The 13,870-nt window shown below is 33.3% G+C and overlaps 1 protein-coding gene across 2 annotated transcripts; it reads right to left on the minus strand.

The window, feature by feature from the left end:
* Window positions 1–352: 352 nt before the first annotated feature.
* On the minus strand, window positions 353–11,593 carry stxbp6l (syntaxin binding protein 6 (amisyn), like). Of its 2 annotated transcripts, none has more exons than XM_073817095.1 (7): window positions 11,393–11,593; window positions 9,557–9,715; window positions 9,333–9,463; window positions 9,007–9,256; window positions 8,800–8,898; window positions 5,649–5,836; window positions 353–1,618 (listed from the first exon to the last, which is right to left on the minus strand). In XM_073817095.1, exons 2-7 carry the CDS (start codon window positions 9,702–9,704, stop codon window positions 1,598–1,600), a joined length of 837 nt encoding a protein of 278 aa, XP_073673196.1. In that variant the 5' UTR covers window positions 9,705–9,715; window positions 11,393–11,593; the 3' UTR covers window positions 353–1,597. The 2 variants fall into 2 exon arrangements, with proteins under 2 accessions (XP_073673196.1, XP_073673195.1); XM_073817094.1 differs by having other exon boundaries at window positions 5,649–5,839; window positions 11,393–11,588.
* Between the last annotated feature and the right edge of the window lie 2,277 nt (window positions 11,594–13,870).

The raw sequence follows: 13,870 nt of genomic DNA on the forward strand, positions 1-13,870 counted from the left end.
TATATAAAAAATAAAAAAGGGCACCATTTATGTTCCTGGACCACAAAAACAGTCATAAGCGTCACTTTTTGTATATTTACGGTAGGAAATTTACAAAATATCTTCATGAAACATGATCTTTACATAATACCTTTATTTTTGGCATAAAAGAAAAATCGATCATTTTGACCCATATAATGTATTTTAGGCTATTGCTACAAATATACCCGTGCTACTTACCACTGGTTTTGTGGTTCAGGGTCACGTTTGTCTGCAGGATGTTGAACTGTTTGTATTTGAGCATCCTCTAGTGGGCAGAAGGCGCACAGACAACCACCACAAAAATGTTAAATAATACACATTTCACTACAAGTGGGTCCCGTTTCATTTATTGCGCAGATGGGTGTTTACACATTTAACATGTTTTAAATGTGTACAAGAGCAGAGACAAACACAAGGACAGATACAATTATCTGTTACACATATATATTATAAAATACAAAATGGATATAAAAGGCAATATACCACATAGGAGACAGCACAGGGACAACAGCAGTAAACAGGATGCATCACACATGCCAACACCAAACAGGGTGTCCGACTTAATGCGGAAAACAGCCTCTGGCCTCTTATGACATGCAGCTCCTGCTACTGCTGATCACAATCACAACAAACAAAGCTGACTGTTGTCACATTACACAGAATTTAGAAGACAAACAGGCGCGACAGAAGAACAAAAATGTGTTATTCACACACAGATCACATTCAAATAAACACTGCATTCACAATGACATGAAACAGCTTGTAGCATCTTTAAGGAACTTAATCTAAAAAGCAGATAAGAGCAGCCTCCTCATGTGATCAGACCTGAACATCAGAGGAATGTACAGCCATTCAAGAGAACCATCTCTCTGTGTTATATCAATTGAAGTAACTTACCACTGTTAAATTAACCATTATCATGTGGGCAATCAGAATCTGAACCTCCATTAAATATGTAAAATGTTTAATAAGTAATGCCATTAAATTTTCATTTGTATTAAAATGTCTATATTTGAACAATATATAACCGTTTTAACCATATTATTTTAAGGGTTAAAAATAAATACTTATAAATAAATAGAAACAGCGGTTCCAATAAGCTACCTGAAGTGCTAAACCTGCATAAGATTAATAAATATCAATCTAAAGTAACCCTAACCCTTAAAAATGCCCTTTATATTAGGGTATAGCTTGCATTTCAAGGAGGCAATTTGTCGTTTTGCAGGAAAAAATAAATAAAGCCATGCCACTGCAAAACAAAAACAATTTCAGTAGTATTACACATCTCAGCAGAAGAGGATCAGCCACCTGCTGGTTATATTATCCTGTGCTTACTGTAGAAAAGGCAAAAAATGACAGAACAGCAGGACACACCACATCACAATTGCTTGAAATGCTCAGTGGCTTGCAAAAATACATCAAGAAAAAAATAAATACATAAATATCCAGTCTGCAGGTGAAGAGAAAGCTGAGCAAAACAGCGTCTAAATTAGATGAGAAGTTATTTTATAAAATATCTATCGACCATTAACAGCTACTTTTTAAAATGTTTATTGGCAGGCCATCAGGAGCATCTCTAAATCTGCTTCAGAGCCAGCTGTGGGAATAAAGAAAAATGTGATGCTTAATTTTATTTAAATATAATAAAGATGAAATGGTAGTTATATACCAAAAGCTGTTTCTCGCCCCAAATGGTTCACTTGAGCCTTAACTGCTCCTTACTACATATTTTAAATAGTAAATTATTTATACTACTATTCAAAAGTTGGCACGCTTTTATTTAGCAAGGATGTATTAAAAGTGACAGTACAACTTTTGCATTGTTAGAAAAAAAGTTCTATTCTAAAGAACCCTGCAAAAAAGTATTAGGGTTCCCACAAAAATGTGAAGCAGCACAATTGTTTTCAACACTGATAATAAAAATTTATACTTAGAATGATTATACTGGAGTAATGGCTTTTAAAAATTCTGCTTTGCCATCATAGGAATGAATTGAATTTGAAAATATATTAAAACGGAAAACACTTTCTTTATTGTAACATTTTAGCAAAATTACTGTTTTTACAGTATTTTGATTAAATAAATGCTTCAACAACTTTTTTCATAAACAAAAGTGTATATTATTATATTATACAGTTGAGGTCAAAAGTTTACATACACCTTGCACATTTGCAAAATGTTAGTTATTTTACCAAAATAAGAGGGATCATACAAAATGCATGTTTTTTTTTTTTGTTTTTTGTTTTTTTTAGAACTGACCGGAATAAGATATTTCACATAAAATAAGTTTACATATAATTCTACAAGAGAAAATAATAGTTGAATTTATAAAAAAAATTACCCCCATTTAAAAGTTTACATATGCTTGATTCTTAATACTGTGTTGTTACCTGAATGATCCTCAGCTGTGTTTTTTTGCTTAGTGATAGTTGTTTATGAGTCCCTTGTTTGTCCTGAACAGTTAAACCACCTGCTATTCTTCAAAAAATGCCTTTAGGTCCCAAAAATTATTTGTTTTTTCAGCATTTTTGTGTATTTGAACCCTTTCCAACAATGACTGTATGATTTTGAGATCCATCGTTTCACTCTGAGGACAACTAGGGGACTCATTTGCAGCAGGGTTTCTGCAGATATGAACAAGTGAAATTTAAGACTTTTTAAGACCTTTTTAATACCACCTTATATGAAATTTAAGACCGAACCTGTAATGGGAATAGAAATTATATTACATGCATACATGTAATATTTAATGTGTTTAATGTAAAAAGTAGACACAATTTCATGGCTGTCATAAATTAAATTTATTACTACGATATACAGTGAACCTTTCATATCAGCAGATACTATTCCACACAAAATATCCCCATAAAAGTAACACTAGAAATAGCTGATGTAAAAGAAATTTGATTTACCTTTATAAATGCCTTTTTTTTTTACTTTTGAAATGTATGCATTACCTTTGAAATTTATTTTACGAATTTATCAATAAATTCTAAATGGCTGTTAGCAGTGAGATTACATAATTTACACTGCAAAATTTAAAGTGATATTAATGTTTTAAATACATTTATTGATTTATAAATATATACATTAGAAATGTTGGGTGTGGAGGCAAACTTTTAAACACACTAAACTACCAGCAGGTGGCGGTAAGACACTTCATGAGCGAGTTATTTCAACTGATTCGATCAAAACGCTGAATCATAGCAAAACGTTGCTAGGAGAATGCTTCTGTTAATGTTGCATATTGTCTAATATGTAAGTAACTACTTGACTAGCTACTTTTTTGTTGAGCTAAAACTAAATGTAACATTTGTAATTGTGAGAATTTTCAGCAAAAAGCTCACTTGGTATATTACTGAACTATATCATGTTATAAATAAACTATACATTTGAAATTTTTACCTCAGTGTGTTTCTTTAGAGTGCTGTTACGCTCATTTGTTTTAAAGTATGTCACAAATAGACCAGAAATACACTATCCATTATCAATTTCTGTTTACGTTGAATGTATTAAAATATGAATCTTGCCTTTAGATGCTTCACTAGTTGTTTTTGTCACTTCAGTTTTAATCAGGCGGTTTGTTCGGTCGGGCAAGTAAAAAAAATAAACATTTTAAAAGTATTCTGCTACTGCGACTCTGAAGACGCAGTAACTTCCACAGAGGGAGAAAAAAATCTAGTTGTTAGCAACTGGCCTTAGCCAAGCCCTATATTCAGTTTTTTCGAGCTAAGAATCGCTAAACTTGCACTTACCCATAGCTAAAAAGTTAAATCCATTGTACTTCTGCGGTACAATCCGAGAGAGACTCGCGCCAAAAGCAGAAAGCTGATTGGCTATTGCATGCTGGTCTCATTTGTAGTTTAAATACAGCATATTATATTTGGAATTGTGAAATAAAGAACTACAACACCACGGAAACAACTAACTTAAAAGAGAATTTAAATGAGCATTAGAGGTAGCGTTACATGGACATCGGAAAAATAAGACCTGTGTAAAATTATTTAAGACCTAGAACAGCGAATTTAAGACTTTTTAAGGCCTAAAATTTTGATTTTTAAATTTTAGACTTTTTAAGACTTTTTAAGACCCCGCGGAAACCCTGAGAAGATTCAAACACTCACCGATGCTTCAGAAGGAAACACTATACATTAAGAGGCAGGGGTGTAAACTTTTGAACAGAATGAAGAATGTGTAAATTTTTCTTATTTTGCCTAAACATCATATTCTTTAATTGTTGTAATGCATTTCAGAAGCTACAGAAAATACTTAATGTTTCCCAGAAGACAAAATAAGTTAAAAAATATACCCTGATCTTCAAATTTTAAATAAAGGCTCTTAATGAATTGCGTTTCTGTCTTGAGCATCAGTGAACATTTAAACCTTGTGTAATAGTTGCATACAAATCCCTGTTGTCCTCAGTGTGAAAAGATGGATCTCAAAATCATACAGTCATTGTTGGAAAAGGTTCAAATACACAAATGCTGGAAAACCAAAGAATTTGTGGAACCTAAAGGATTTTTCTGAAGAACAGCAGGCAGTTTAAAATGTTCACGACAATCAAGGGACTCATGAACCACTATCACTAAAAAAAATGGTTGTGGATCATTCAGGTAACACAGTATTACGAATCAAGTGTATGTAAACTTTTTAACGGGGTCATTTTTTATAAATTCAACTATTATTTTCTCTTGTGGACTATATGTAAACGTCTTTTATGACAAATATCAAATTCAGCTCAGTACTAAGTAAAAAAAAAAAATAACATGAATTTTGTATGATCGCTCTAATTTTGGTAAAATAATTACAGTTTTGCAGATTCAGCAAGGTGTATGTAAACTTTTGACCTTAACTGTATTATATTATATTGTAACTGTTCTACAAATGTGTATCTTTAAATCTTATTCACAAGTTGGTTGTTCATGACAGTGTGCAGTTTCATGAACCTTAAAGGGATAGTTCACCCACAAATAAAATATTCAGTCAATAATTCTTCACCCTCATGTCGTTCCAAACCTGTAAGACCTTCGTTCGTCTTTGGAACACAAATTAAGATATTTTTAATGAAATCCAAGAGCTTTCTGACCTTGCATAGACAGCAACGCAACTGACATGTTCAAGACCCTTAAAGGTAGTAAGGACATTGTTAAAATAGTCCATGTGAAATCAGTGGTTCAACAGTAATGTTATGAAGCTGCGGAAATACTTTTTGTGCGCAAAGAAAACAAAAATAAGGACTTTATTCAATTTCATGTGCAATCCTCTGCTTGCAAACAAGGACATCCAGGTACTCCTGTGTCATGCGTTGTGGACGTGTCGATTGACACAGAAGAGAATAAATTGTTGAATATAATTTTTGTTTTTGTTTCCTTTGTGTACAAAAATAATTATGCTTGTAGCTTCACAAAATTAAGACTGAACAACTGATGTCACATGGACTATTTTAACAATGTCCTTAGTACCTTTTTGTGCCTTGAACGTGTCAGTCGCAATGCTGTCTATACAGGGTCAGAAAGCTCCCAGATTTCATAAAAAATATCTTCTTTTGTGTTCCAAAGATGAACAATGTTCATTTTTGGGTGAACTATCCCTTTAAGTAGTTAGTTGAGTAAATCAGAGTAGCTCACCTTCTGAGCAGCCTCTGCAAACTGCTTGGCTCCATGCAGCAAGTGGCTGGTTTTATCATCGGCCCTCATCAGACGCTCCCCGCGTTCACTCAGAACCTGACTGGCCCTCCGCATCATGTTCCCCATCTTCCTCACCGCTGGAGGAGACGGGCTGCTCTTGCTCCTACTCCTGGATGCTTTAACAGCTGCTGCTGTGGAAATATTCAGAAACACATTATAGACAAATAATCTTATATTTAAAAGGATAGTTCACCTAAAAATGAGATTTTTGTCATTAATTATTTTTAATGAAATCCGAGAGCTTTCTGACCCTGGTGAGGGGGAGTAATTCATGACAGAATTTTCATTTTTGGGTGAACTATCCCTTTAATGCAGAACAGTTTAGTATCAGTGGAAGTTTCTTTATCCACTGTCTGCTGCTTCTGACTGCTGCTCTGGAATATACAGCTGCTGGTCTAGGTTTTGTCGTAGCAGATGATTACAGCATTACAGATTTGTAGTAAAACATGCTTTTTCTTAAGCCTGTTTCCACTGAAGTTGGAGTTGTCCATCAAAATAAAATCTCTACTGCCATTCCGTCAAAATACAAGCTTAAAAGTGACAGCTAGCGGTTTAAATGGGTACCGTTATTATGGTCCAATTTCAAAATATATTTTTCATTAGGAAATAAGTATTGTAGTTTCCCTACTGTAGTGTAAAGAAAGAATAATATACCTATGAAATACTCATTTTCATTTATTTAGCAGTGCAATTGTTTTACAATATATGGTTATTACTATCATTGTTGTTATTATTATTATTATTATATTCTAATTTGTTTGGCTTCCTAAAACACCAGTGTGAAATGTATTTTAGACTGAGACAGTATATCACAAATAAAAAGAGGGTTGAGTCCTCTTTAAAGTTCAGGTACAAGTCAATTCACTGACTTTTTTATAAAACAACTAAAGTTTAAAATGTACACAATTTTCCATTTATTTGTCTTTTTTAAAATATCACAATAAATATTGTATCATGGTCCACTTTTGACCCCTTACCTGATTTCTCTGAGAGGAACATTCACAACCCCAATTCCAGAAAAGTTGGGACGTTTCGTGAAATGCCATAAAATTAAGAATATGTTAATTCTTTTTAACCTTTTTTTAATTGACTAAAGTACAAAGAAAAAAAATTCCAGTGGCCAACTTTTAATTTAATTTGAAAATATAACCAATTTTTGATTTCCATGGCTGAAACACACAGACACACTGTGCCACATCAACTTTTCCTTTAATTACAATGTTGAATTATTTGGGAATTGAGAATGCACAGCACACATTTCCATCATCTTTTTGACTATCTGAGATAAGCTCTGGCCCAGTGAACCCCATGGCAGAGTTGGGGTTGTATGTTTCTGATCTTTTGATCTCATATTGTGAAATAAACAGCAGCTTTCGTTTATGGATTTATACACTTGAAAATCCTGCATTCCCATTAACTAATCTCATTAATTTCAAAAATCAGACTTGGTAGTCTATGACTAGGGCTGAGCTGTGTGGACTGGTACACTGCATTTTGCGGCTCCAGGGCAGCTTGGCACCTCTCCCATTCATTACACACCATTCATCCATGATCCGCTGTGAAGGCTGGTGCCACTTCACTCATCTCCGCTCCTCTCCTCTCCCCCCTCCTCAACGCCTGTCTTTGTGTCCCTGCACATGCCTTCATCAGAACAAAGTGGCCTCTGAAATAATCGGGTGCTCTTTGCAATGGAACCATTCTCTGCCGCTGCAGAGAGATCTATCAGTGCACTACAAACAACCACCCGCGACAGGGCTGACAAAGCGCCCTCTCTTCCTGCCTGGACACTGACTGATCTGACCCACACGTATACACAGACAGGACAGGATGGAAATGAGTGTAACTGCCTAAAATATGCATTTCTAATACACTGTCTAGGGGTCAATGACATGATGTTAATTTTTTTTTTGGTAATACTTTATTAAAAAATAAATTGAAACTGCAATTCATATAGTTTAAATACTGTACACCTCTTTAATGAGGAGCATGTTTTTTTTTATATTTTTGGAGTATAAAATCAGAAATGTAATTTAATTATTTCTGAATTAATTAATTATATATATACACTTTTAGTATAAAATCAAAATAATTTTTATTTTATTATTAATTATTATTATTTTTATTTCAGAATTAATTTATTTTTATATATTTTTGGAGTATAAAACAAGAAATATACACTTTAATTTAATTTAGTTTATTTAATTTAATTTGAAATCAAATTGTATTATTATTTCAGAATTCATACTTTTTTGGGGAGTATACAATCCAACTTTTTAATTTAATTTAACTTATTTTGAATTATAATTGTATTATTATTATTATTTTAGAATTTATTTATATTTTTGGAGTATAAAATCAAAAATTGACTTTAATTTTATTTTTTACTATTATTATTATTATTATTATTATTGTTGTTGTTGTTATTATATTATTATTTCTGAATTCATTTATTGTTTTATTTTTTTGGGTATGAAAATTATTATTATTATTATTATAGAATGAATTCATTTTTTTATATTTCTGGAGTATAAAATAAAAAATTTACTTATATTTTAATTCTATGATTATTATTGTTATGATTGTTTCTGAATTTATTATTTTTTTTATATTTTTTGAGCATGCAAATATTTAATTTAATTTAATTATTAATTTTAATTATTATAATTAATATTATTATTAGAAAAAAATAAGCATTGTTGAAAATAAAATGTTAAAAATACCAAGTATTAAAAATGCATTATTAAAATTATTCTTAAAAAGAAACCATTAAATAATAATAATAATAATAATAATAAATCAAGAATGTTTGTCTACCAAGTAGATATAAAATGGTAAATATGTTTAAAATAAAATTGCACAGTTTATGTTAAAAAATCAAAAATATACAATTTTATAAAATGTATTTGTAATTTTTATTTGTATTTTTTATAGTTTTATTTAAAAAATAAAATCAATTAAGTATTGAATAAAATGTGTACACATATATAAACACAAATAATCTTTTTACTTTTGTTTAAAATTATTATTATTTTTTTTTTTTTCCAAAACCACATGGCACCAATGAATTTGGAAAACACACACAAAATCCTACCTTCACGCTGAGGCCGACTCTGGTTTGGAGTCATACTGTTCTTCATTCTGTTCAAAAAAATCTTGCAGCGGTAGATGACCATATTAACAGAGCAAGCATCTGAAAATGAAGAAAGTTTCTGTGTTTTCTTACAGATCTCAGGTTCTCCAAACATATTAATTTTGCCAAGAGGTTAACATGGAAATCTGTCTTTCTTATCCCACTCACCTCCCATTAGCTTTTGCTGACAGTTAACAAAGTTAGTTTGGCTTGGAGCACCAGAGCTCTTCTTGTTCTCCGGAGCTCCTGGTATCTTCTGGTCTCCAGGGGATGCTGGGTTGGCTTGAGCAAGCTTGGCCTCCCAGTAGTTTTGACAAGCATGGTAGAGAACCTGCACGAACATGCATTTCTCTGCAGCTGAGCTGGCCACCCATTGATCAGTGGTGCGATCGAACACTAGGTCGAACTCAGGAGTGTCCTAAAAAAAAAAATGCATTCAATCAGTATAATGGGATATCCTAGAAAATAAAAGCTGTGTTTAGAAGGATGATCACCTTCTCTGGGTTGATGCCATTGACCTGGCGAAGCTGCTCCACAGACCACTGAGACCTTTTAGTAAGCTGTCTTGTGCCTCGATACCTCTTAACTTTAGTGATCAGGACTTGAGCTGGTCTGCTGTTAGTAACTACATGGAAACAATAATGTCTACATCAAATTTCAAGAACATCTCACTGCTAGTTACTAGTTTAGATACTTAGTTTATGAAGACACACATTACCTGACAAGCAGAGGTAAGTTAAGTAGTCCCTCTTACGACCAAAGGATAGTCCTTTCCTCTTCATCCTTCTCCTCACCTCAATGGCTACCAGTAACTTTTCATCTTTTGGGACAAAGATCTCACGGCTGATGGCTGACTGAATGTTCATCTTCACGATGCCTTGTAAGTTTTCACAAAACATGAACAAACCATTATTTCTGTGCCCAACTGTTTTCAACATTGGTAATAATAAGAAATGCTTCTTAAAGAAGTTCACTTCCAGAACAAAACCTCTTTGTCATCCAAGATGTTCTTGTCTTTCTTTCTTCAGTTTTTATTATGTTTTTTAAGGAGAACATGTCCGCGAGTTTGAACTTCCAAATTGCAGTTTCAATGCAGCTTCAAAGGGCTCTAAACAACCCCAGCCAAGGAAGATGGTTCTTATCTAGCTAAATGATCGGTCATTTTCCAAAAAAATTAGAATGTATATACTTTTTAAGCTCAAATGCTCATCTTGTCTAGCTCTGCGTGAACTCTGTGTATTCCGCTTCCAGACAGTTAAGGTCATTGCACACAGAGTCCGAAATGTTCGTATGCGTGCAGTGTGTAAACGTGATTGACATAACGTGAGGTCGTATTTATTTTTTAACGTGCGAAAAATCCAGTCGAAAATTTCAGACAGTGTGCAACGGCCTTTAGGGTAGGCTATGTCAAAAAAATCCCATCTCATTTTCTTCTCCAACTTCAAAATCGTCCTACATCGCTGTTTTACCTTTTTTGTAAAAAGCGAATGATCTTCTTGGCATGTTCACTTTGTAAACACTGGGTTGGTAGTACTTCAGCAGCGATGTAAGACGATTTTGAAGTTGGGGGAGAAAATAAGATAGGAGTTTTTCAACCTACCCTAACTGTCTTGAACCAGAATACATAGAGTTCACACAGAGCTAGATAAGATGAGCATTTAAGGCTAAATATAAATTGTCAATTTTTTTTTAGAAAATAACAGATCGTTTCACTAGATAAGACCCTTCTTCTTCGGCTGGGATCATTTAGAGCACTTTAAAGCTCCATTTAAACTGCATTTTGGAATTTCAAACTCGCGGGCACCATAGAAGTCCACTATATGGAGAGAACTCCTGAAATGTTTTCCTCAAAAAACATAAGTTCTTTACGACTGAAGAAAGAAAGATATGAACATCTTGGATGACAACAGGGTGAGTAAATTATCTGTTAATTTTTGTTCTGGAAGAGAACTTCTTTAAAATGTCACAAGAAGCACTTCTTATTATTATCAATGTTGAAAGTTTTTCTGCTTCATATTTTTGTGGAAACCGTGAAACCTTTTTATTTTTCATGATTCTTTGATGAATAGAATGAAATTTACTCACTGTCTTGTCATCCAAGATGTTCATGTCTTTTTCTTTCTTCAGTCGTAAAGAAATTATGTTTTTTAAGGAGAACATTTCACGATATCTCTCCATATAAAGGACTTCAATGGTTAAGTAATGGCTAACGAAAATTCAGCTTTGCATCAAAGAAATAAATTACACGTTAAAATAAAGCAAAAACGTAATAGTGAACAAATTGTACAGATATCTATACAAAAATTTTGAAACATTCACTCGACTTTTAAAGTGTCTTAACTAGGACCACTATGACCAGCAGGGTAATTGGAAAAGGTAAAAAAAGTTTTTATTTTTATATTTGAATCGGCATTTGAACCAATTAACGTCTGAATGTTATTAAAACGTTTATTTAACTGCTCACCTGTTGCTCTAAAATGTTTTCATATACAGAGCAACTTTATGAATACCTAAACCCACACAAATCTTTGAATAAATTGATACATGGACACACCTTCTGCTTTGTCTTCCTGTAGCTTTCTTCCTCCCTCGAGCCCTGAAGAGCGGTGAGAAGTTTCCAGCAGTCCGGTCTGTGTCTGCGCCTCAAGCCATCTTTATCCCGCATCTAATGAGAGACTGTTGGGCGTGTGGCAAGTCCCGGAGAAAACCCGCAGGCTGTGTTCTATATCCTACTGAGCTGCCTATTGAGAGAGCACTTTAGAGATCACAAACGCGTCTGAGTCAGCTGAGGTCAAACATGCTGTCTAGTGTAGCGGCTTGTTTTTCACACACTCAAACACACACAGTCAGACACAAACGAAACTTTGTACGCTATGGATCACGTGCAGCCCAGTCGGTTTGATAGGATGACATGAAGACGTGATACTGACCTTTTTTGTTTGTTTGCTTTTTTTTTGGATCTCATTTTCTTTTACATAGCCTACAGTCAATGTTGGGGGTAACACATTACAAGTAACGTTAAGTAGTAATCAGTTTATTTTTCCCAAGTAACCAATAACCTACCGCCTTACTTTTTCAAATAAGTAATACAAGTTACTTTGTTTTCCCATTTATTCAGGACATTTCTCCTGTCCCCATGTTGAGAGAAATTGTGTAATTAATTTCACCCTTACAGTTGCCAAAAAATATAACTTTTTGTTGTTATTGTTGTTTTTAAAAAAACAAATGAGCAAGCCCACCAAAATAATTTAATGCATTACTTTCCATCAAAAGTAACTGATGCAATTAGTTACTTTTTCATGGAGTAATGCCAGGGCCATGCATTTGCATTTTGAGGGGCAGTGGCCCATACCACAAAAAGGGGCAGCAAGGGGTAGGTGCTTGTTGATACAAATTATCCAGTTGTTACAAAAATACAAATAAAAGAGAAGACAGCAAACTGTAAAAATTTCAGACTTTATTAGTTAGATGTTTTGATGAGTGTGGGCTCTCCCTCACTCTCTGATCCTGCTTCTGCCTCATCTTCAATGGAATTAGGAGAGAGTTGATGGTTGTTACATTAAAGCAAATTTATCCAAGTCTAAACATACTTATGATACATATACACTCTTAAAAATAAAGGTGCTTCACGATGCCATAGAAGAACGTTTTTGTCTAAATGGTCCCATGAAGAACCTTTAACATCTGAAGAACCTTTCGGTTTCACAAAAGGTTCTTTGTGGCAAATAAGGATCTTCAGATTATAAAAAGGTAAGCAAGAAATGGTTCCTTAAAGAACCTTTGACTGAATGGTTCTTTGTGGAAGCAGAAATGGTTCTTCTATGGCATCGCTTGAAGAACCTTTTGAACCATCTTTATGTTTAAGGTGATTTAGCAACATATAAAACCATGCAAATAATTTAGCTAAATATTAGCCTGAATTGGTAAGCTAGCTAGTACTTATTTTTTTCCAAAATGGCAGCTATGGGGCAAAGTGAGTAGTTAAATTTCTGAATTCTGAACTGTTATATTACTGGTTTAGTTTATCATATAGGCCTACATATTATTTGTAGTTTATTTGATAGGGACAGTGTACAAGTGCACCATATCCTTTTCTGATAAGAACCAGAAAATGCTTTTCATCACATTATAATCAGATATATCTTTCTACCTATAGTCGCTAATGGCCAACAAACTCTCTGTTTAGTCTGTTTTTTGGTTACAACATATTGTTTCAGAAACGCAAACAATTAAACATTAAAATTGTAATTTGGTTGGTTTTATGTTGTTAATGTTAACTTTATGAAGATAAATATGACTGTTTGTAAAAGTAAATTATTCAATTAGTTTTTTAAATATTTATGTATTTCACGGTTTGAAGCAGATTCAGTCAGATGGCCATTTTTTCATCTTACACTCTAAAAATGCTGGGTTGTTAGACATTTAATTTAATATTTTACAGCATAAATCTTCAAAGTCATTTAAAACATTTATTTTTTTAACTATTTATAGGCCTACTATTAATAGTTTTTAATAAAATATTATAAATATGATTTTTTTATAGATTACTAGTATCATGACAAGTTATTATAATGGGAAATGCACCTAACTGCAATAAATAAAATGTGAAAAACTGCTAAATATTCGATGATTTACTTGATGACTTGGAGCTTGGAATTCATGTTTGCAATTTCGAACTGCCTTATAGCAGCCTCCCTTGATCTTTCTCTCTTAGTCTCTGTCTCTTTTTTTGTGAAGGCATTGTTTTGTCTACAACAGCACATTTTTGTGTTATTTATATTAAATCTAATCAGGTATAATAACTTTGTGATTAGACATTCTAATTCTAACGTGGATATTTTGTTGTTAGATCTTTTAGAAGGCCGAGAGCAAATCATTACCAACAGAAATACAAAAACAAACTACCAAATTACTAATTCAGCAGATGAACCACTCACTGTAATGTGGATGTACTGCATCTACCTGTTAAGGCAAAGAGCTTCTTGAGCACATATTGTGAGTGATGCTGCGGAGCGGGCGGGAAAACACGGCG

Source organism: Garra rufa, chromosome 13 (genome assembly GCF_049309525.1).
Source record: "Garra rufa chromosome 13, GarRuf1.0, whole genome shotgun sequence".
Classification (NCBI taxonomy): Eukaryota; Metazoa; Chordata; class Actinopteri; order Cypriniformes; family Cyprinidae; genus Garra; species Garra rufa.